The sequence below is a fragment of the Dicentrarchus labrax genome, unplaced genomic scaffold (assembly GCF_905237075.1).
Source record: "Dicentrarchus labrax unplaced genomic scaffold, dlabrax2021, whole genome shotgun sequence".
NCBI lineage: Eukaryota > Metazoa > Chordata > Actinopteri > Moronidae > Dicentrarchus > Dicentrarchus labrax.
The window spans coordinates 5,052,265-5,077,277 of NW_026136720.1; the positions used below are offsets into that span (position 1 = coordinate 5,052,265).

At 40.5% G+C, this 25,013-nt stretch overlaps 3 protein-coding genes across 6 annotated transcripts in view; 2 read left to right on the forward strand and 1 right to left on the reverse strand.

Annotated features, from left to right (window-relative positions):
- zgc:173742 (DNA topoisomerase I, mitochondrial) overlaps positions 1–2,407 on the forward strand; it is a 32,168-nt gene extending 29,761 nt beyond the window's left edge. For all 4 annotated transcript variants that reach the window (XM_051381553.1, XM_051381552.1, XM_051381555.1 and 1 more), the window contains exons 18-20: positions 74–174; positions 1,115–1,264; positions 2,023–2,407. In XM_051381553.1, coding sequence (XP_051237513.1) covers positions 74–174; positions 1,115–1,264; positions 2,023–2,125 — 354 coding nt within the window. In that variant the 3' untranslated portion in view covers positions 2,126–2,407. The remainder of the gene's footprint in view (positions 1–73; positions 175–1,114; positions 1,265–2,022) is intronic.
- A 362-nt stretch (positions 2,408–2,769) lies between these two features.
- Positions 2,770–5,207, reverse strand: hsbp1b (heat shock factor binding protein 1b). Its single transcript, XM_051381595.1, has 4 exons — positions 5,006–5,207; positions 3,883–3,949; positions 3,525–3,651; positions 2,770–3,281 (listed from the first exon to the last, which is right to left on the reverse strand). Exons 1-3 carry the CDS (start codon positions 5,048–5,050, stop codon positions 3,530–3,532), a joined length of 234 nt encoding a protein of 77 aa, XP_051237555.1. The 5' UTR covers positions 5,051–5,207; the 3' UTR covers positions 2,770–3,281; positions 3,525–3,529.
- Positions 5,208–5,498: 291 nt separating this feature from the next.
- Positions 5,499–25,013, forward strand: part of si:dkey-246g23.2 (solute carrier family 66 member 2) — a 46,574-nt gene continuing 27,059 nt past the window's right edge. Inside the window, exons 1-3 of the mRNA XM_051381589.1 lie at positions 5,499–5,672; positions 10,026–10,282; positions 10,801–10,934. Of these exons, the coding sequence (XP_051237549.1) occupies positions 10,074–10,282; positions 10,801–10,934 (343 nt within the window). The 5' untranslated portion in view covers positions 5,499–5,672; positions 10,026–10,073. The remainder of the gene's footprint in view (positions 5,673–10,025; positions 10,283–10,800; positions 10,935–25,013) is intronic.

Here is a 25,013-nt window from a genome sequence, read left to right on the forward strand (position 1 = left end):
GATCAATGCCATTTTTCAGCTCACAGTATTCCATATATAAAAACATGCCTACGTCCTTATGTGCCCTGGCCAGATTGATGCTCGAAAGGAACACCTGGCGCTAGCAAAGACAGAGCTGAAACAGGCCAAGAAGGAGGCCAAGGCCAAAGGCAGCTCAGACCCCAAGCTGCAGACGTAAGTGTTCCAACAAAGAAACCAACAAGCAAGCTGTGGACATTAAAACAATTAAAAATGATTGACAGCAGTCCTAAAGCACAAGCGCCTCTTCAGTGAAGACTGAATCACAAGCCGCACACACAAGTAGCAATAGAACGTTACCCTGCAGTTGTAAGTGCTTTCAAACAATACGGATAACTGCTTCACTGTGAATAATGAGCTGTGGTGTAATGCTATAGGAAATGTAAGATCTTGAGCTTGAAACCACGTTAGCTGCGTTGGTAGCCCCGCTGTTAACACACAGAGATGAACTTCCCTGCTGTTCTTTTTTTTTTTTCTCCAGTCTTTGTGCCTAGAGCCAAAAGGCAATTACAGACATTGTTAGTTGAACATTACGGTGCGGTGAGACATCCACATATGGATTACAGCTTTTCTGTGTGTATTGTCTCTAATTCACGATTGAAAATCTATTCAGTGGACTAGACTTCAGAGAACATTATGTAGTATTTTGCAATGCATGTAAAATGAAAACTTGGTTCTGCTGGATATTACATGAGATTTTTCAATGAGAAATTTAATAATTAAAAAAATAATTTGTGGGGCGCCCGGGTAGCTCAGTTGGTAGAGCTGGCGACCCATGTACGGAGCGACCTGCGGCCCTTTGCTGCGTGTCATCCCCCCTCTCTCTGCCCCCCTTTCCTGTCTGTCTTCGGCTGTCACTATCCAATAAAGGCAATAGAAGGGCTAAAAAAGAATAAAATAATAATTTGTGAAAACAATAAGGACTCAGTACGAAACCACCATGGCTGTTTACCCGTCTATCACCCCTAGTTCTCAGAAAAATGCACTCTCATGTGGATAGAATACGCCCCTCCAATATACGAATCTTATTTCTACAATATTTCTAGCAGAGGTGTCTGACTCTGTTGCACCTGCCTTTGTATACATGTTCTGTCAGGCTGGTGGAGAGGAAGAAGGCAGCAGTGAAGCGCTGTGAGGAGCAGCTGCTGAAGATGGAGGTCCAGGCAACTGACCGAGAAGAAAACAAACAGATTGCACTGGGTACCTCCAAGCTCAACTACCTGGACCCACGCATTAGCGTGGCGTGGTGAGTGAATACTTTCTGTTAACATTGGAAAACAACCTTGATGCCTTAGTGAAAACACCTCAGCATACTTTCTGCCTTAAGAATGCACCTGAGTGCCTATGTGAGAGCACACAAACAAACTTCTTTTCAAATAGAACTACCTGGACGACCTCCATCTGGGGCCTGTATCACAAAGCAAGATTACAGAGTCAGCCTGCTAATTTTGTGCTTAATTCCTGATTTCCAGTTTTGTGTAGTTGGTTCACTTTTAATAAGTGTAAATCACCATAGTAACCTGAGTTACATAGCCAAATGGACAGCACTATTGCAGTCACAGTATGATAATAACACAGTTAAAGCAATGAGTTTACAGATCATCAGACTCACTTTGCATTCTATGATCATTTAATAAGAGATATAAGGAAGGTTTGTAGTACAGCCGTTTGTCTACTCTGGCTTTAAAACAGATTCTTACAAACAGTAAGCTGTCAATAATCCAGAACACTACATAAAAACATATCTGCTGTAGGATAGCTTAGTTTCCAGTAAAATATACTGCCACTGTCAGTAATCCGTCAGTCATGGCCTGTAAATAATTTCATCACACTCACATTGCCCATTACTTTTTTTTGTTATTCTAGCAGTGTGCTTATATCCTTCATCTGGATCCCTCTGTGCTTGTTCTTAAGAGGGAAGATTTTGAAATCTATAAGACGATTGACTGGTGGATTAAAGAGAATATTGTGCAGTGTATCCTTAACAATCCTATGTTTCCCCAGGAGTAAGAATGTGGAGGTACCTGTAGAAAAAATCTACAATAAGAGCCAAAGAGACAAGTTCGCCTGGGCCATCGACATGACGGAAGCAGACTTTGAGTTCTAACTTTTACCTTGTAGAACTTCAGTCCCATTACCTGATACTAAGACGCAATTGGGGAACCATTCACTTTATAATACATACAGTACTTTAATATTGCATTTACAATAGGTTCATAGACTACTGATGTTGTACTTCATGAGATTTTGTGATGCGTTTTGTTTACTGCTTTTCATTTCTATTTGATGGGTTTTGCACTTTATTTTGAAGATTGCTGTTGGTTCGTTTGTTTTGTTCATACATTTTGTGTTGCATTAATTTGAATAAAGGTTCCTTCTATGCAGTGAAGTGACAAAGGTTGTGGTTACAATTAGTCTAAATGCTTTTGTGTGGACATAGTTGCAAATGCCTCTAATTCCATACACACTACATAGTTTAAAAACATCTTATTGATCATTATAGAAGATACATTCCAAATTACTCAGCTTAGTTAATCATTAAGTGTAATACTAACATATGATTTCAGTACATTATAAACAATGTAGACCAAAAAACATGCAACACTGAGACGTTCCAGATAATTTGCATTATAAAGTACAACTCTGGCTTGAAAAAATAAAAACAGAAAAACACTGAGCACCTCAGAGTTAATTATATTTTTTGAAATTTACACAGCACCTTGCCTAATATGTAATACATGACAAACAGCATTGTATTAAATAACTTTAATAGAAGAAAATCAGAATTGGAATGCATACCACAGCTTGGTAGTAAAAGCTGTTTGTAAAACACTGCAGGCTTCAGATGTTCACTGCGCCCATTTCCCATGTTGGTAGGGATGGAGGCTCTACTGGCCCGTTAGCCTGTGGGTTGTACTCTGCACAGGCTACGGCAAAACTGTCCCCAACGGCCATCACCTCGTGGGATTTAATTAACTATGATACATGATGGCAGCGAAATAACCTCCAGGTCGGTCCACAAAATCAGTAAGTTTGCATTCCTGTACACAAGCATTTTAGGTTCTGAAGGACATATCTCACTATTCTAGCTTACAAATAATGTTTTCAAGTCATTACATAACTGTAACCGTTTATCACAATATTCAATATATAAAAAAGCATTTCACACTACGACACACCAAATCAATAGAAGTCATTTTCAGAATGGAAAAGTCTGCTGCTCCTGAATATAGGACCGACTTCACGCCATGTTACTGAAGAACCTGTGGGACAGACAAAACAAATCATCATGTAGCAAACTGCTTCAAAGACGAAGGAGAATTCATTCATAAGAGATGATATCAAACTTAATGGACTGTTTTTACACTTTATGGATATTCAAGGATTAAAATAAATGCTTTAAATGTCATCCAAAGTCCACAGAAAGAGGGACACAACCAGGCCGCTCAGCAAAAATATAGGGCATGAATAGAAGATATCAGGGTACACTGGCATTTCCTTCTTACCTTCATTATGACCCTTGACCCTCCTTAGCCTTTTCCGGCGTTGCTTCAATCTCTTCCACGCCGGCCTGGGTCATCAGGTCGGCGATGTTCTTCTCCAAGTCATCGATGCGCGTGCTCATCTCATCAAGTGGAGAAGCAGTTAAGGCATATAAATAACGTAAATTCTCACAGAGTTGCTTTTAAATGGGAAAAATAATGTCTGTCAGCCTGCACTGAGACTACGAAAGGAGACTGTAGAGGAAGTGAAAGACATGAGGATGCAGGAAATCACCACTGAGACATCAATCTATTATTAGATCAGATTCAAATTCTGAACCTTATAATACATTTAATCATTTTAAACTGTTAGTTAGGATATTCCTCCCGATGATCTGGTCCGACATGGTCTGGAACTTGTCCTGCATCTGTTGCAGCAGAGTCTGAACCTGTGAAACACACATCACATTTACCAGTTTAATCTGAGGATGACATAACTGTGAGTGGACTATTCATGACTAACAAAAACCCACATTAAAAACATCTGCACACCTACTCTAATGCACCATGCCTGTGGTGTATGAATGATTTAAAAAATAAAAAATAAAAAGCAGCAGGGCAGTGATAACAAGAGTATCTAGTTTCCTTGACAACAATGTAAAAGCTCAGTAACCAGGGGAGATGATTAATTCACTGTGGCAAGCATCTGTGCAGAACAATGAATGCACCATAAATTCATACTATTCTACATTGATGCGTTTTCTGTCAGTGGCTCTATCACTGGGGTTTCCAGAGCGGTGTCTGTGGCCCCCAAAGACACTGAGCAACACTTTTTAAAACTTCCCCAAATGTACTGAGGCAGGAAAATTAAAGTGAATTAAAAATACAAATGAACAAATATTTTATATGGGACTCCCTGGAAGGAAAAGGTCTGGAGATGTTTTAAAAGGTTTTCTCGAAGACTTATGTGAACACAAAAGCACATAGAAAAAAATAAGAATATAGGACTTAAAAACTACCAAAGAGGATTGTTAACATGCTTATCTCCATGACAACACTCAGAAACACCGTATAACAGAATAAGGTCAGTGAGCTGAGAACAACTGCACATTATTTATATTTAATATGACGGAAAATGTTAGTAATTTAAAGATGACTTACAAGAGAGAGCAGAAGTAACGTTACACTTCGGTTAGTGTATATTTATATATTTATATTTATATATATATATAATGCTATGCGGGTTACTCGGTTGTGATTTGGTGATGTCATGACCATAATAGTTACATAACGCGATGGAGACAAACAGGACGCTTTCAGTAAACAAACCCCAACACCCATAAAGCGAATTAAACCTATTTTTTTTAAACGCACGGAACACACAAACAACACAAACATAACCACAGTTTAAAACGCTTTCCTCTGGCTCACATTTGGCCATGCTAACCGGTAGCCTTCCGTCGTCAGGCTACGGTGGCTAACGTTAGCTCGCCGCCTCGACTCACCACATTGGTCAGGTCCTGCACCGACTTGGGGTCCGTCTCGGCCATGTTGTGGTGTGAGTGATTATCAGGCGGTGCTGAAAACAATTCACAGAGCTGTGTCAGCCGACTGTTTGTGCTAGCCAGGTTTTCTGTAACTGTTCCAAACAGATAGTAGTCCCTCGCACCGCCCGGTCAGCTGTTCCACAACATCCAGGAAATCTCGCGAGATTTGCGCCGCGGCTCTAAGGAATGTGGAATATTGAGTTTTTAATGGGGAGAATATTGTAGTTTTTTTTTTTTTTGTTTACCTTATATGTCCTCAAGAAGCCTCATTCATTCGTGGTATTTGTTTATTAGAGTTAGGCTTTATCCTGTTTAGCGCCCATACTTTGTTTAATGCTGGAATTTGGTAAGTCTGATAAATAATACAGAACAACGGTTTGCATGTGTGTGTGTGTGTGTGTGTGTGTGTGTGTTGTGTGTGTGTGTGTGTGTGTGTGTGTGTGTGCGCGCGCGCCTATCTCCTCCTCTCTTGTGCGCGAGTTAGATATGAAACTTGGAGCTGCTGCTGGGGAGCAACACACAAGTTTTTTTTTTGGGACGCTGAAAAAAAAAAAAAAACCATTCGTGCCAGTCAGTGTGCGGGGGTTGGTGTTTTTGAGAAGGTGAAAAGGAAACGTGGATGAAGGTAAGTTAAGTTGGAAGTGACCCACGGTTTACCTACCAACAGTTTGCGGGGAATGCAGTCAGTATCAGGAGCGATACGTGATGAGCGGTGGGTGTTTGTGAGCGCGCCTTTTAAAGCCAAAATGACTCTTTCAGGACAAAGACGCAGACTTTTCCCCAGAGGACGCTTGTTTTTGGGGGTTTTTTGGGGGAGATGTTTTGCTCATAGTGAAAATAATTGGACATTACACGCGTTAAACCCACTCAGCGGGCTGATATAATTGTATAACAATGTAACCACACGGTGTAATAGCAGCTTCTTCGTCAGCTATAACGTTACTATACTGAACTGTAGTTGCCCAGTAGCTCAGATTTGATATCTGTATATGTTTAGGCATGTTAGTGACCCAACCCCAGGAAGCTATGCTTTGCTCACACAAGAGGGCTTGTTCTGTTACTCGAAGAGTCCCACAGCACATTTAGGCGACACACCGCCAGGGAAAGAGGAAGGAAATAGCTGAAGACACCTTGGATTGTTAAATCTCAGAGTAATGTTTAACAGAAGTAAACCTGTAAAAAAAACAATACTTTTATGGGAATGAGTTCAAAGGCTTCTCTGCAGTTTTACATTACTTTTGCCTTTTAAAATGCTCTATAGGAATAAACAGAGAGACATACACTGAGGTGTAAATAACTTGAGAATTGGCTCCTGCTTTGGCAGATCCATCCGCCTGGCACTATCCCTCAGAGCAGCCAGGGCTTGGCTGGGTTACTGGCGTCCTTATATCCTCACTTACAGCTGAGTTATGTGGAATAACAGATGTCTAATGAGTAATCAGACCCCCGTTCATCTTCTGGGTGACTTTCTGTGCTGCAAGTGCAGCTGCATTTGCTGTTGTGTTCAAACAGCCTATTAGCAGCAATCATACCCAGGGTGTGATACAAAGTGCCAGAGAACCTGTTGGTGAGGTTTTTTTTATTTTGTCATGGCTGAAGAGCTTCTTAGTGTGTGTAGTATAGACTCAGTGTTGATTAGCTCTCTAAGCTATACTGAGTGACTTGTCAGCTGACACTAAACATGTATGGGAACGTATGACTTCAGCCATGTGTTTCAGATTTGATAATGAAAATCTCACTGTTGTTGTTTACACAGCCACAAGAAGAATCATACATTCACCCAAGAACCACGCCACACCAATTTCCTGTACGTGTCACTATTTGCTCAGAATTTCTAGGTCACGGTTTTGTGTACACAGCAACATACTGCCTCTTACATAAAATGCCCACATGCCATTACCTTTTCCAAGGTTTATCAGTAATAGAAAATCACATTGTCTGAAATGTAATGAACCACTTTATTTGTTCTGTAGGCTGCTCTGGAGAAAGAGCATTGCCTGTAACAGAGAGGTGGAGATATTGGTTTACTGTATGTCTATAAGATAATAATAATACTAATATATAATATGTGTGGTAAATAGGGCTGCATATTGTGGTTATTTTAACACATATTGTGATTTCAATATGATTCACAATTAGTGGGAAACATCATTTTTGCATCTCAATTTTAATTTTTACTGAAAAAAAACCCGATTAAAATCACGATGATGTGAGATTTGTTGGGGTCTGTACCAAATAAACATGTCTTCTTACATCTTGAAAACAGGGTTTGTAGGTCAGGGCATCTCTGCAGCACTACTGTACTTCATTATGATGCTGCTGTGGCACATTTTATCCAAAAATCGCAGCTTATGTGATTTGTATATTGCACTTGACATAGTGTGACTTTGATGATATTTTAATGAATTGTGCCGCCCTAATAATAATCTGTGGAACAATGTTAGCGTGTTCAGTTTTGGGAAGGTGTTCAGAGAGTTAGTTTCTTTGCCCCTTACTCTCACTCTCATCCACCCAGCTGTAAACGTTCGACTAGATTTCTTCACTATCATCTTTTCTAAATGTTAACGTGTTTCTCCCATCCAAATGAAATCCTAGCAAATCCAATCCTACTGGGTAGCGTTAGAGAAATGTGTCACTTCTGACATTTCTCACTCTCTCCTTAGATACCAGTCAAGATCTGAAATCTACTGCATAACCCAGTATATATTTCTATTTCAGTTTCATTAATTAATAGAAATTCCATCTCAAACGTGTCACTGGCTATGATAACCACGTCAGGGTTGCCACGGGTCTGGAAAGTACTTGAAAGTGCTTGAATAAAAATAATAATAATCAAGACTTCACTGAAAATTTGTATCCATCTGGAGTGCTTGGTCAGGTATTTCTTTTATATTCTTTGGAGCTTTTATTGCCTTTAACAGATAGTGACAGCTGAAGAGTGACAGGAGGGGGGGCGGGGAGAGAGAGGGGATGACACATAGCAAAGGGCCACAGGTCGGACTTGAACCCTGGGCGAGGACTCAGACTTGGTATGTGGGGTGCCAGCTCTACCAGGTGAGCTATCCAGGTGGCCCTTTTGAGTTTTTTTATGTGTATAAATTCCAGGCTCTTCATTACCATGAAGCAAAAGGTATGGTTGCAAAAGTTCACATATCATGTCCAAATATGTTGATTTTTTTTTTTGGTGGTAACTGCTGTATTGATGGAAAAAAAGACACAAACATTTAGTAGCAGTTGCTGAACATTGGACATGTACTCAGAATTTACTCTGGATTGAATATTCACTTTTATTGTGAGATACCTCGATAAATGGATTCCTTGAATAAATAGCTGGTAATGGTCTTTTTTTCATTTTCATTTAATGAGCTATTTAATGTTGGTTTAAAATCATGTTTTTCGGCACATATGACATCTGTTCCAGCATAAAAAACTATATTTTGACATATCTGGTCATTACAAGCTATTTGGGTCTAGACATTGCCTCTGTGTAATTTAATGATAAAAAAAATTAAATGTCTTGGGTTTGGCTCTGTATTAATCTGTTCTAATTAAGTATCATCCTGATGGATATGTTACTGTTTAAGATAATCATGTATATTATTAGATTGTAATGTGCATGGAATAATAGAATTATATTTTGACATCGGCCATTGGAAAACGTGCATCGGTCAAAGAAAATCATTAACAATTAAAAATATAATGAATTTTATCTGTTTTGACACACTATCAGTCAGTAAGTGACTTTCTATTTTCTGACTGATTTGCCAAGGGCTGGCAACCTTAATAATAAAATGTCGGGCAAGGGTAATGCAGGCGTGTTCAACCTAAAAACATAAAAGATGTTGACTTAGTCAGACAGTCTTTAATGTGCACTGTAGAAAGACCAATACATGGTCAATGGCTGAAACCTGTATATGGTATTGTTGCTGCTGTGCATATGAAAGATTAATAAGAATATGTACAGTACATGCTCTAGTAGGAATAACCTCAAAACTAATGTGTGCCAAACTACACTGGTTCTTAAAATATGGTAGGCACACCACTGGTGGGATGTGGTGGATTAATTAAATAAATGAATTAAAAAAACATATACTATCAATATACTACAAAATTCTGAATGAAAATACTTAACCTTCCTTTCCTGTGATATTTTTGTTTCCATATGAGCCTGCTACTACAACTGAACTCGGATACATCTGTGATTAGTTACACTTTGTGTATTGTATGAGAGTTATGTGGAAGAGTTTGAGTGCCAGTTCTAGTGCTACCCCTTTGTATGCGTGATTGTGGCTGACAACAGTCAACAATAAATAATGTTCTTATTAGGAATAAACCGTCCCTCTGTCCTACGGTCGGCCTGCACTACTGTATTTTAACATCGGTCATAATGGTGGTACCTGGAGAGCCTAATATTTGGCGAGGTGGTGTGTGGTGTAAAAGGTTTGAGAAATAATGACCTAAACAAACTGGTCTTTTTACCAGCACACATTCTCACCTGTAATATCAGGAACAGCAGTACTAAAAGCATTAATGCACAATACCCAGACCCTGATGCTGAAGCAGCTAGTTGTAGTTCAGCCATCAGTAATTGTATTTTTTTTTTTTTACATCTGTACTTTTCCTACAGTGATAAGCTTATTGGTCTAATGTTGCATATACATTTAGTTCTTCTGTGTTTAAGTTTGCATAAGTTTGGCCATTAGGCCAGAGCCATTGTCTTGCTTTCATTAGATTTTTTGTGGTGAGAGAGCGCATTGTGCAGTCAGCAGGGACAGTTATTTAAAACAAACTGGTCCATACATAACTCAGACATTTAAATGTTACCAGCTTAATATGTTTTACTGCTGTCGGGCTCTGTCGGGAATGTTAATTTCAGCCTCTGTTACTGACCTCTGATTACCTCCAAACATCTAAAAGCAAAAGTCATAACTCTTCTGAACTTATTTTGACTGCGACCTGTCATTTTTATGCCTCCCAGGTGCAACCTCTCGACCCCCCTGGACACCCCTGAGCGTCTCTCAGTGTGATGGATGCAGAGGTGGTTCTGCAGGAGGAGGACATGGAGGGGTCGTGGACTTTACTGTCCTGGCTGGCGTCCTGCCTCATGGTGTTCGGGGGAGCCCTGCCCTATGTGCCACAGTACCAGGAGATCCAGAGGAGCAGCAACAGCGAGGGCTTCTCCACCAGAGTCTGCCTGGTGCTGCTCATAGCCAACATCCTGCGCATCTTCTTCTGGTGAGGAAGACAGGCGGAGGACTGTGTTCTGGATATTTTCTGTCTACTTTGTTGCTTTCTTCTTTTTTTCCCAGCTAAAGGCACAGGCACATTTCCAAGGTCATTCCTCAGATCAGTCTTGGTGTCAGAAATTAATGGAATAGGAACACAGTAAAATGAGACTGATTATATAATCTGAGCCATGAACTGTTCACTTTGAGGCGTCTTCTCAAATTGTTATACGCATCAGTGAGCACAGGTCATTGTTCTGACTGCAGGGACAAAAATAGGGAATTGAATAGATTCTTTATATAGATTCTTTATTTATTTATATATATATATTTTTTTCTGTGCTGCTTTTGGCCTATGTGACATGTTCTGTAATAAAACCCATAGAATAGGATAGAACAGTCCTGTTTATTTGTTATTATTATTATTATTATTATTGCATATTCATTTGTCTTCTGTGCCGTATTTTTAGATTGCACTCTGTAGGTTCTCTCTGGAATGTGATTGGTGTTTTGGTTGCGTCCTGGCAGGATAGGGAAGCAGTTTGAGCTCACCCTGCTGCTCCAGAGTGTGGTGATGATCATCACCATGTTCGCCATGCTCCACCTCTGCTGCACGGTCCAAAACACCAACCGAGTGAGCACCAAGCAACACCGACTTTCAGGTAACCAGCTTGAAGCCAAAACAGTCTCTACTGACAACAATCATAACTAACAACAAAACATAAGCAGTGTCACGTATATACAGTAATTGCAAGTCATTTCAGGGTGGTAAACTACATATCCAGCATACCACCTCTCTGTCTGTGTCAGCAGTTTAGGTGCCAGGTGCTTCAACTTCTACTTCTTGCCAAAAGAGGGGGCCATTGGAAAAGCTTTGATGGCATGGCTGCTGTTTTCAAAATGCCTTCCCTCTGACATTCCACTTACTCACCACTAATCTAATATTTATTGCCTTATTGAACAGTTACTTTAGGCTCCTTGTGTTAAGACGTTAACACAGATGCCGCTGCACACTGGTAACGGTGAAGCCCACGGGGTAATGTAAATAAAGGTGTCACAGATATTAAGACACAGTATGTAAGAAAGTGCAAGGCAAAGCACAAATGTCCTGTATGGATGTATTAGTTACTGTACTGTCACACATAAGATTAGTCTATTCTGGGCACGACTCTGTGTGTGTGTGTGTGTGTGTGTGTGTGTGTGTGTGTGTGTGTGTGTGTGTGTGTGTGTTTGTGTGGGAGGAGTAAGTAGACGAGGCGTGGGTGCAAAGGCAGAATAGGAGAGGGCTAAGATTAAGCAGAACAATATCAGCATCCACTGTTCATTGTGTGTGTGTGTTGTCTGCAGAGAGAGTGAGCCCGTCCAGGATTATTTTCAGGGTCACTCTTTATAGGGTGCTTTCTTTTATGGGCAATTGTTTTTTTGTTTTTTTTTACAGACGCTCAAGTTGATTGCTTTTGCAAATGGGCTGACAGACATTCAATCTAAGCACAGTTTTTTATGAGATAACAGCCTATGGAGTAAAACTGATTGATGGAATCTTGTAATAGTCTGATCATGCAGAGCAGGATGCGTTTATTAAAGACGTAGATTATGAGAAGTGTTGACTGATTTGTGAGGAAGAGAATGTTTTTTTTATTAAGAACAACAGAATCTGTGTCCCTGTCAGTGGCAGAGAGCCTGCATGTGTTTGGACATGAGTGTAATGATCATCTTTATCATAGGCATCTGTGCTTCTCTTGTCTCAGCAAAGAGCCGGTGTATTACTCATCGTGAGCCCTTTTTTTTATTTTATTAAGGCCCACGTTTGAACTTTTTCATGGCGAATATAATAATTTATGACCACTAGTGGTGGACTGCTTGTTTTTCTCTGCGGGTGGATGATTTTCTGTGGCTGTATATCATCCTGTGTGCAGCATCTGTACACATGTTGCACATACATTGGAGAATGAGTCTGCCTGCAAACCGGTGATGCAGCTCAGGATCAAATCTTCACACAGTGAGTTTGTCCGTTATGACCCCTGTTACTAAAACTCAGCGCGACCGCCCTCTCACATCAAGCCCACCCTCCCTCTCTGAGGGACGGGCCTGAGGTCCGGTTTCACGGAGCGCCGGTACGATGGGGGATGGTGGGGTCAGCCCAAAAATAGATCAGAACAGCCTTTCAACTGTCCACTCCTCCTTCCATCCCTCCATCGCTAAGTCTTTCCAACAGATCAGGGTCATCTCTATGCAGAGTAGTTTCTTCTCCCCAAGATGCACGTTGGCACAGTTTCTAACTGGTGATGATCTTTCATGCTGAGCTCTTTCCTGTCATTCCTCTGCTACCCACCCAGCACCCTTCTCTGCTCTTTATCTTTCTCTACTTCCACCCCCCTCCTTTTTTCCCACCTTCCTCCACTGTCCTCTCTCTTCTTCCTGTCCTTCTGTCGCTGTTTCATCCACTCCCACCTCTTCTCCTCCTCGTCTTCCATCCCCTAACTTCTCTTTTCAGACGGGACATCTGAGACTGAAGTCCACGTGTCCCATACCAGGGCCATCCGATGATCCTAGCCCGCCTGCCAACACCTGTTCCCTACTTACTGACCTCATTTTCTAGTTCCTAAAGACACATGCACGAACACACACACACACACACACACAGAGGAAAAAACACAAACACGGTGAAATTGAGAATCACTCGTCACTTATCTGATTTACATTGTGTTGTTGCCAGTTGTGTTGATTTATCCCATCCTCCACCTGTTCTGGTTTCCTTTTTCCCTACTTGTGAAGGCATCTCTTGTCGTGTGTATTACTGTAGGTGTTTTCCATATTTTAGTAATATACATCTGCTGAATTCTGCTCTGTATATCACCTAAAGGTGCAATGTGCTGCAGACATGCTGCTTTGATTCATGTTGCCTGCAACCACACGGCTTCTGTTAAATACAGCTGGCTGTGCATTGGTGCACTGTTCCTACATGTTTTTGAAAAGGCCTAAATATGATCCTTTTAAGCAACTTGTGTCAAAGTGGGTTTGTTTGTTTGAGTCCCAGCCTAAGTTTGATTGTCCCCAAACCTGCTGGTCTGCTTTCATACTTGTTTACTGTTGTTCCCATCAATGGTTTACGTAATGCTTTCATCCACAATCAGAGTTGCCAGCAAACAATGCTGGATCCCTTGCTAATGTACGTAGAGAAAGTGGAGAACAATGTATGAGTGGAGCTATGTTAGTGCGACTGAAAGGAGTGCGGTCCACAAAGAAACAAACAAGAAGCGCCCCTCTTCCACAGACCTCCGAGTAAAGAAATGTGTTGCATCACATTGGGCTCGTTATGTCACTTTGTATTATGTATCAGTGAAGTATTTTATCTCTACTGTTTTCTGAAGGAAAAGCAGTGATGATGGTATCATTGCATGTGAACAAGAATTTTCTTCCTGTGCAAGTATTGTATTCTAACTAACACATTACCTTTAATGTACCTTTAAACACACACACACACACACACACACACACACATATATATGTACCATACATAGCTGAGGTGGTCTAACATTGCAGATTATGCACATCCGTTTTTCTTCTCTTGGTATAAAATTTTGAGCACTTTTCTAAGGAAGCACGTGCACAGACTACCCATAGGGCAAATATCTGCTGACACAAACACACTGAAAGTGCAGATTTATTCCCTTTTCAAGCGTCGCCTTTTCATTTAAGTGGAAGTCGAGAGAGAATCAACATAATTAGACAGGAATTGAATTTTCTAGCTGGGTCACCTTCATTATCATTAATGAGCAAGCAAGGACTGGGCAAATTAAAGGTTTTTTTATGTGTGTGTGTGTGTGTGTGTGTGTTCAGTCATACACATCTAAAGGTCCTCAGAAGGCTGCTTTCTTAAACGAATAAATGAAAGAATATTCAAGTGAAATATTCTTGAACATGTTTAATAATTTAACATATACAACCAATTATCGACATTGCTGAGAGCAGCTTCTTCGCTTTTATGGCTCGTTCACGTAGGCCGCCTGAGCAGCTCGTGGCGTCTACGGCCCGTGACGGCTGTGCCTGACATGCGTGCGGCGTTCACACAGAGAGCATGTCAGCTGCGGAGCTGCTGCTGCCAGGCCTATGGTTCCCCATACACTTTCCTTTGTATAATCCTATTTCATGTCATTTAATTTACAATGCCATTTAAATGTAAATGTGAAGAATGGTAACCAGAAGGCTGTCACATGGTTTGTTAACCCAATAGAGACACAGAAAGAGAGAGAGAGAGAGAGAATTTAAATTGTGTTAAATAAAATATTACTACAGTGCTTTTACTTTGAAAAGGAAGTTTAGTCTTAGTTTTTCTGTTGCTGGGATGCGCGCGGCACTAGGAAATTTAATGCTGGATAAACTTTGCATTGACAGCGGTATAGTGCATTTTTTCTGCAGTACAACACAAAAACAGTTTACTTTGGCGCATTTTGGATGACATATACGCTGATACAATAGAGATCGGCTGACCCACTTCTCTAAAGAAGAAAAAATCTTTTGGATCACAAATTAAATGAAAGTAAAATCTTGGTGACTTATACACAATATACAACTGGTTCGTCTGAGTCTTTGTAATGGTCTCTACACTGAGCTGACTCAGAGTTATGACTTTGCAGTGACTTCCAGTGGCTGCCCCCTGGTGCCACATTAACAGTCCTGGCCGTATGATACAGGGATTGGGAGGCTGATAGGGGGGCGAGGGGAAAGAATACATTCAAAGGCAAATGTGACCTTGGGCTAAGTGTCAGGCTTGGTGCAATGAAAGTGTGGAGTAACTTTGAACAAGTGAAAGTAGAAAGTGCATAAAGTGGGAAAATGAGGAAATTCTTTTCACTTAAATACAGTATTCTCTGAATTATTTAAGTGTCAAACATTAACAGAATTTAGAGTTGATTTGAGCCACTAGAAATTCATTTTAGAGCCTGTAAAGAGTGGATCAACATCCTCCTCTACTGGTTAGATCGGGTAAAGCACAACCTGACTACTTCAACACATTTGATCTCAGCTCTAAAGGTATTTTTTTATTTGTAACCTGTAAAGGCATTATATAATTACTTTTCCACATTTACATTTAACCAGCCAACGCTCTCAGATCTTGCTTAAACACTGCTTTGTGAGTCGCCTAAATAGCCTCAATTGGTTTTTTAACATCCTGTTTATGGAAGCCAGCGAGGGCTTACCAGACCATAAACAGAGGAAGAGATGGTACTCTTGATAGCTGCTGTTGACCCCGCGGTCATCCTTAAAACCGTTAGCACTCAAGTGGTGAAAGCAATTTCAATTTGCTCCAGATAACCTCTTTGGGAGAGGTTAGACAGAGCAGACACTGAAGGCGTGATAGGAATTGTTTAAATAGAATGTGTGCTCAGTCAGTGGCTAATTCATTGTCTGTAATGTGGCAAAATGAACTTTCATTCTACTTTTACACCCAGGCGAGAACAAGTGACCACAAATGCTATTTTCTAGCAACTTATTGCCTCATAAATTCACAGCAGTTCTCTGCACTGAGCAGTGGTGACTAACTGGAGTCATTTAGGCTGTCCTACAGCTGAAAATTCATGGAGGAGTCATTGATTTTGAGTATACCTTTTAAATAAATTACTAAATCAATAGACACATAACTACTGCTGAGGTCTCACTGCTTTTTTCTCAAAGACAACTTGGTGGTGAAGGAAAGCTTAACATTTGACTTTCTAGCTACAACCAGCTGCTCTATAGCTCACACTGTCAGTTCGCCAAAATTTTGCCACCCTTTGGTGATTGACAGTTTTCGCCCTAGGAGGCTAGATTTTTTGGAGTTCAAGTGTGTGTGTGTGTGTGTGTGTGTGTGTGTGTGTGTGACTGCATGGTTTTAACTCACATATTTGTGTCAGGCTCAACCCAAACCTGAATCTCTAACTTTCCACTCTTAAGGCTGCTTCTTGGGATTCCCTGTACAGAATTAGTGAGTTGCTTTTCCTCTGATTCTGGGCTAAGTGCCTTGTCTCTGTGTTTGTTGGTTTCCTTGTGTCTAATAGGCTAGAAAGGCGAGTCTTTTACACTTGCATGCATGTGTGTTACATTTATTTCTGACTTTGACCCAATATACTGTCACAGTAAGATAATTACTGAATGGTGCAGTGCAGAATATGATGAGTCTGCCACTCACCCTTATCTGCACCTCCCTGGCAGCACTGCAGTGGGACGAATCAGGTGTAACAAACAAAGCACGCACACAGACGCACACTCACACTGACTCAAAGACGGACCCTGTGCTACCCAACCAATTGCATTTACATATCGTGTAACACACACAAAAGTGTTCTGCTTACTTTTAACGTCAAGTGTGTTTAATTAAACCCCAGATAACAGCAAAGTTGAATTAGCAAGTCAAATGAAGTCAGGTAGGTGAGAGGTGCTTTATTAGCAGTGGAGCATATTGGATTACTTGGGCAGAATGTTTAAAAAATGGAAATAAAATAACATGCCTCAGAGGGAGTATTTGTGAAGATAATATTTTTGCTTGTAAGCTTTCACAGAAGCTCACAGGAGAGCTTCAATGTAAAAAAAATGTATTTTCCTAAACCAAAGATAAGCCTTGTAATTACCTTTTGGATGTAGGAAACTGTTTTCCCCCTGGCTTTGTTTTGCCTGCTGTATGATACATTTGGCAGTAGGAGCGAGGCCATGTTGGTGGATATTGTCCAGAAGATTGTCTTTATCAGCGATTCATTCTGTAAGCTGGGAAGATATTTCTTTAATAGCAGGATGCTTGTGCCTCTTGATGCTCCATTTCCCGGTGCAGAATATACCTGCTTTGCTTTCATTTTAGCGATTTGATCTCTTACGGTGGGTCTCTGCAACATGGCGATAACACACAGTGGGGAATTATTTTAAGGGGTTTCATTTTATTTAAGACCCCGTTTACATTCAAACTGATCACTGGTATCCTGTCCTTATATTGTGCATGCTGGCTTACTGTCATAGCTTACTCTGACATTTAAATAGTATGGAGGCATCATTAATGTTATTAGTAACACCTGTGCTTCTCGTACTACGACAAGTAAAAAATGTCCGCTGTGAAAAAGACCTGTTTGTCCTGGTGTTGTGCTCCATTGTACAGTATTACCTCTGTCTACACAGGACATAATTCATTTTCTCATCTACCTCCATTTATTTAATTTACCTTGGCCACTGTGGTCACTTTTGTGTAACGGTCTGATTTATGACCATTCAGCTTGTATAGTCAGTGTTTTTTTTTTTTTTGCTGCCTACTCTCAAATCTCAAATGACTAACCTTCCCGCAAGCACATAAACGCTCGATCAAAGGACTTTTCGTAATATATAAGTTTTGACTGAAAAGAAAAACCTTCATGAAAGTTTCAAGCCCTTTCACACCCACTGTACACCCACACAGGTGTTTTCACTTTTTCCTGGTTAGACCTCTTCTCAGGACTGTGTGGGTTTGTACTGACTGTGCTTGATTAACATCTCTCTCCGCTCTTCTGTTAGCTTTGTTGCACCTGATAGGGCGGGACAGTTCGCACCACGCCCGGCTTCAACCTGAGCTGATCAGGCAAAATAAGGGAAAGCAATCATGTGAGTGTGCAGGGACTTTAAAAAGTACTGTAAGAAACTGAAAGGTGCCTGTTAGGTGTGAAAAAAGCATTGATCAATATAGATAAAGAAATAATGCTTTGTTAAAGGAATATGACATATTGTAAGACTGAATATATGCAAAACACCAGTGTCCTGCTCTATGTGTTGTAGACTTTTTATGACACGTTTCAAGTGTGAATCCGAATGTGCTTTTAATTGACCTAACTGGTCGAGTAAAGGTCACATCAAACAGAATAAAAACTCGCTCTAATGGACCTTTTGATATTGAGTAGATTTCTCAGCGTCTCTCTGAGGGTCTGTCCTGATACCTTGCGGTTATTTATGGATGTGGGTTAGTAATTCATGAACTTGTTTTTGACCCTGCTGAACTGGTTGTGTCAGTCAGGACAGTCAGCTCATTAGACCAGCACTAGAGAGACGACCTGACAAACAGACACCATCTATCAGCATCCATCTCTCCGCCATATAACCCGACAGGTGTGTGTGTGTGTGTGTGTGTGTGTGTGTGTGTGAGAGAGAGAGAGAGAGAGAGAGAGAGAGAGAGAGAGAGAGAGAGAGACTGGCTGTTAGGGTACGTTTACCCATCTGTTATGTGTGTGCACTATATTTGAGTTTGTGTGAGGGAGGGAATCTCAGAGCATGTTGCGCGTGTATGTGTGTGTGTTGTGTGTATCTAATGTGTCGATAAAGACATCCATATACTGTATCAGGCCGGCCAGATGTCTGCTATTTGAACACAAAGTCAATTCTTTCTGAGTGCCAGTCAATAATAAATCCTCAGCTAGTTTAGTGTGGTAGAGGTGTCTGATGTGTAAATGTTCTTTTATGGTTGATATCAATATTTATCACTATAAATAAGGCTGCTGTTGTATTTGAAAGTATTCTGATACTGACTAAAGCTCGAAGCAACCAGAAGGTTTATTTACACTATAGTTTAAGTTACTACAAATAAAAACATCTGCTGAGAATAAACATTTAACTGTGCCAACATGACTATGCTACAACCTAGATTATTTTCATTATCAGTTCATCAAAACATGAATCATGTTGTCAATAAATGTCAGAAAATACTGTTTTGTCCAACCAACAGTCCAAATCCATAAATATTAAATTTACAATGACATAAAACAGCACAATGAATGACTCAATCACAATTTCTTTCTGCTAAATGAGTAATCGTTAATAGACACGTTTTTGAACTGTTTTTCAACAAATTACTTAAAATATCCATGTTAGTTTATACGTAAACAAGCTCAAGTATTGCTAACTATTAGCACATTGGACTCTATTTGTGGTTTTAATGACACCTGCATGAGCCTGCACTTCCATGAGCTCTGTGCACTCGCTGGGATGACAGCTTTTCAGGTGATGCAGGAGATTAACTCCCTGTCCCGGACTGCCCTGGCTGAAGGTATAATTTGCAATGGTATCATTTTTGTGTAAACGTTGTTTAAGCCACCTGCATTAACATTGTTTGACCTGCAGTGTCAGCAGTTTTCTCACATGTGAAGGGTAAAATGAAATCATTGTCGCTTTGTTCTCTTTGGACTCACTTTCCTCACAGTTGATGAGCTCTTTGTTTTTGCCAGCCATTGGTACACTGTAGAAGCAACCTGCAGCCTGATCAGGTGCATTGTGGCCTTGTTGGCTGGATTAGTAAAGCTACACACCATATTAAATACAAATTCCCAAAGCCTTTCCTAGTCAGGGCCGTGGTGGTGTCTCGTGGCAGCCTGCAGCAGCTGAAAAGGTCACTCAGCTCCTAGCTAGCTAATTGTCTTACTACATTTTGACGTTACAGTCCCTTTAGTTAAATGTTTCCAGTTTGTCTTCAGTATCTCGACTATGACCGCTTTTCCCTGCTCTCTCTTTCTCACAATTTTGCAATATTATTTCTCATCTTCTCTTGAATTGCCTGGTCTCTTCCTGTCATCAGTGCATGCTTATCTCCAGTAAGGAACCAAACATCTGTTAGTTTTGGAGGTTTGCAGCGTTTCTTTGAGGACAGCTGTTGAAACAGAAGGGAATCACTAACCTGACTGCGTCCAATGGTTTGTTACACAGAACCATCAGGGAACTTATTGTTGGAAACTGAAAGGCCGGGCACTTTCCAAAAAGACTTGGCTGGTGATTTAATGAATCATCTGTCTATCACAGGCGAACTTCAACCAATCACATCAGTGAACCATCAATGTCTTACATAATTGATTTTCCATCGAGAAAAGCCTTCAGCAGGTGCCGTTGTTGTTTTCAGGGAAGTCACTTCTCACGCTTTGTCGCACACACCTAGCGTTAAACCAAACCCGTAGCTCACGCAGTAGCTGCCAGTAGTTCCCTATAGGATGCTGATTGGTCCAGTACCACTGTGGCTGGACACAAGCTTGAAGCCTGGTAAGACAGATTCTTGCGTGATCTTGCGAATCCACCTGCCATGCAGGGTTAGGGAATCACACCACAAAGACAAATGATGACTAAGACTTAAATGCATTAAGTATTTCACAACAAAACTGCTGCTGTACCTTTTTCTAGACTGTAGAGGGTCTAATTTTACCACATAGAAATCTCTATAAAATTCCACTAGCGAAGGGAAAATGTCCAGTGACTTGTGCAAGGGTTAATGGATATTATTACTTTACTCCACAATGTCAAGGAGATGCCATGGTAAACACAGACACTGAAATGAGATAAGCTTCAGCCTTCCTCCCTTCTCTCTCTCCCGCCTTCATTGCTCAGTGTGTTGTGCTCTGGTTAGACCTTATCATAGGGCGTGCGATAGAGTCAAACCCCTCTGGCTTGCTCATTAAGATAACTTTTTCTGTGTCTCACACGCAGACCTAGAGACACAAATACCCCTTAAAGAAAATATGCACACTAAAACTGGCCAAGTATACATTATCTAGGGTATCCAAGCATCACTAAGTTCATGAGGCACTCATGATTTTGAGACACTCAAACTTGCTATGAAATAAAAACACATCCTCTCATAGAAAGTTTTTAACTTTGACAAACCTTAACAAAAATTCACTTTGCAGAGGAACAGGAACTCACAGCTGTGTGTACAGTAGCAGGGCACCTGCTTTCCCACTGTCCTAATTGGAAAGGTGATGCTGTGCCCTGGGCATTGTGCCAGCCATGAGACACTAGACTTGCGCAGACTTTCCTGACTTGTCTCCAACATGTCACACTGCGCTTCCTGAGAACATCAGTGCCTGCAGGACTACCACACACACACACACACACACACACACACACACACACACACACACACACACACACACACACACACACCTAAAGTCAGACCATAACAAAATTGCCAAATTTAGCTAAAAAAAGAAACGTGATATTATACAGAACAGGCAACCAGATGATTGGGTCTGTCTGGAAGGCTGTTTCGGCTGCTTAGATTAATCCTAACTGAGCCAATTTAACATGACTTACTTAACACAGGTGCCTATATTTTGACTGACTCTTGACCCCACAATACTTGCAATATTTTATGTTTGAAACTTTATTTTTATGATAAATATTGTGCCTTCTTCATTGTGGAAGTCAGAATGAGCCTACACTTCAGCTCTGTACAGCACGGGTACCGGTCTAATTTGTTTGCATTCAGCCATGCTAGTAGACGGTTACTTCTTCCTTTTGCTGGCGGAAGAACGATGCTGCCAACTAGGTTTAAACACAAAATGAATTGCATGTGTAAATCACTAATTAGAAATCAATACAGCATTTTTAAAAAACCTCTGCAGTATTGCAAAATATATCAAACAATATCGCAATACTCTTCTTACCCTCCTAAAAAGCTCACGTTGGAAGCAGCTGTAGTTCTGTTTTACATCCTAACACATCCTTTCTGTTTCATAGCATAACATGATCAATCACTATCAGAGCAATAAATAATCTGGGTGCACAGATTAATTTGAGTTTGCAGTATTTAGCCCTTTAATAAACCAACAGTCACCAAGCTTTGCTACTCCACTGCTCCACAGATGACTCTATTCATGTCTCGCTCTGACTAGGAGAGGCATTGTTGAAAAACACGTCCCATTTCCCCAATGCAATTAACACCTTGACACTGGAACACTGGGCACACTGAATAATAAGCTAATGTCACATGGAAGCACACCGCAAGATGCAAAACTCTCAGTAACACTCTGGTAGCAGACACATTAAGATTTTAAGTACTGGTATCTTTCAAATTTATTGTCAGCTCTCAGCAAGATTTTACAAATATCAGGCATATTTGATGTGGATGGGAAGGACACCAACCTTCTCACAGCACGTTGGCACTGAGTTTTGCCTAGAAATGTGTTTTTCTAATCTGAATAAACGAGTCCCATCAACGCCTTGGGAGGTTCTCAGAGAAGCAGCAGAAACATCTCCAGAGAAAGAGATTTCTCTGCTCCTCCCGCTCTTCGTCATTCTTAAACTACATTCGTTTACTACTGCTACAGAGTAGCAGTACTGATGCAACCTTCAGCAAGAACATCTGCATCAAAACAAGCACTGAAAGCGAGGGCAGATGTCTGGGACAAGTGGTGAGCTACTGACCATCCATAGTGCCTGTTATTTAGACATATTTGTGACAGTGTGTAACATCAATCGGTGTCATTGTCGACTACCGTCCTCTAGGCTTTATGTCGTATGTTCATATTGTTATTGTGGTATAAATACATGGACTATGAAATCAGCCACAATTCATAAAACTGGTTCCTCTTATTACTTTTATCAAGTGTTTGCCTTTTGTGACTAACACTTCTCATTTAAGCACTTACTTAATTCCAGAATATTATTATTATTGTTGTAAGTTGGTGCTAGAGGCAGAAGGAGTCATTCCCAGCACTGTGGCTAAGCAGGAGATGTGAAGGCCTGTTAAAATATTAAAGAGAGACAAATCACAAGTATTCATGCGTTATTTATACAAATTTAAACTTGGTCAAACAAGAGGTTTACCATGATGTTTCTATGCTGTCATCTCATATTGCCTCATATATTTCACTCTGTTTCAGATTGTATCTGCAAACACACTCATCCAGAGTGTAGAGCGTGCATGGTACATATTAGTGGGATGGATCACCAGTGTTGAGTGATGAGATTGAAGGGAGCAATAGGGTTTATAGACACTGCCCATTATGTATGTGTGTGTTTTTTTTTATAATATATATATATATATATATATATATATAATGTTATTTTCCCAAGCTCTGGGGACTCATTACCTTATAATGCTCCTAATAAACTGCAACAATGCGGTGTATGTCAGAGGAGCATTTCAGGTACTCAGGCTGTATTCATTTGTCAATGTTGGCTTACATTGAACCATCAATATTTTTAGACCATAAAAAACACACAAACAAAATCTATGTCAAATGTGAACTCTTCTTTTAGCACCACGGACATGTTGCAGCACAAACTATAATCTCTGCTGTGAAGGTCACATTGTTTGATCTGGAAACAATTATCTTTTATTTACACCTGCTTATCTACATAGGAACAAAGCTTCCCATTGATAATGCGTCTCACCTTCTAGACACTAATAAACAGTTTGGACCCTTTTGGTCCCCTGAGGTGTTGTGTCCTTATCTGGACCTCCCGACTCTTCCATCTGGTCAACAGCTGATTATTATCAGACCAACTCACCTTCACACACGGCTTAAAGCAGGGGGAGAAAGAGAGCTTCTTTTTTCTGTATGCACATTATGAGGTAGTGTACTGTATTTATACTCACATCACTGACATGTATTTGTGTCTGTTAGAGAGTGTATGAGCGAGACAGAATGAGTCAAGAATAAGAGAGCTCAAGTGTAGTTAATTTGATTGTCTCCTCTCCTGTCTCACCTCCTCAATTCAGTCCACTCCACTCCACCATCCTCAGCACCAAGGTCACTGCATCTCAGCACTGTGACTTCACCATTCTGTCCAGTTATCATCCGTAAGACACAGCACTGCAGCCCACCACTTCAGCCTGTCAGAGCCCTTATATGTCGTCTATAATCAAAGTAGCCAAAAAATATACCCAAGCAACAGATTTGTTCTTAAGTGGCACATGCAAGTACAATACAAAAAATCACTTGTTTTTTTGCTTAAAGCTGCAGTATGTCAATTTTCTAAAAATAACTTTTTGTCATTATTGCTGAAATTTTAACTGAGCCGAGAAAGATAGAAAGACTCTTTGGGTTGGAAGCTTGAAAATAACCGATTGTTGAGTCTCATTCCCAGGGTCTCAAAGCCTCTGTATTTGACACCCTTGGAATGAGACTCCGACAGCCAAGAATCTCATTGTCTCGTTCCTGAAATCCTAAAATTGCAGGACTGTGTAAAAAACACGTTTGAGTCCAACATTGTTAACCCAATATTGATGTGAATATCTAACACTATGACCCTAACAATCTCAGCCAGTCAGTGGCAAAAACAAGCACTTTTAATGGATGTATTTTGACAGTGTGTAATTGCCCGCAAGGCTTACGTCTCAGCCCGTTTGCTGCTCTCTCACTCAAAACTCAAATTCAAGAATTGTTGTCCGCATTAATCACTTTGACACAAAACACAGGGAAATTAGGCCCAGGTTGAAAAATACGAAAGTTACCCTTTAAAGCTTAAAGCCGGCACTTTAATCTCATAGTTATTGTTTTATTTGTAATCCAACAAGCTGGTGTAGAGCCAGAACGATAAAAATGTGTCACTGTTCACAAACCGAGCGGCCACATTGTATGTAGTAAGAATTACGGGTGCAATCACAGCCTAAAAAGATGGACTTTCCTGCTCACTGTCAGCTCACTGTCAGCTCAGTGCACTGCTCACATGTTCTCCTTTCAAACAAGCATTCACAACCTGAGTCTGACAGCATGAGCTGCCAACACTGGTTTGAAAGAGCTAGTTTGCAATAGAAAAAATGAAAGTTAGGCCAGAGATGTTTTTGCCTCATCTGAATCTCTGGATATTCATTCAGCCATTATTCTACTGCTGGTGTGTCTTATCAATGAGTCTTTAAAGTTTCTGAGAACATAATTACAGTTAAAATGGAGGATTTGGAGAAACTATAGTGCTGTGATTAAGTGTCTTGTTATGTCATTGATGGCGAAGATAAAAATAGCCTCAGTGTTTGGGATATAACAGCTCAT

Excerpts from the sequence above, each read along its gene's own strand:
- hsbp1b (XM_051381595.1), bottom strand. The coding sequence starts at position 5,050 with ATGGCCGAGACGGACCCCAAGTCGGTGCAGGACCTGACCAATGTG. Across the intron at positions 3,950-5,005 it reads TGCAGGACCTGACCAATGTG|GTTCAGACTCTGCTGCAACA; the intron begins GTGAGTCGAGGC and ends TGTGTTTCACAG. Across the intron at positions 3,652-3,882 it reads GGACCAGATCATCGGGAGGA|TTGATGAGATGAGCACGCGC; the intron begins ATATCCTAACTA and ends CTGCTTCTCCAC.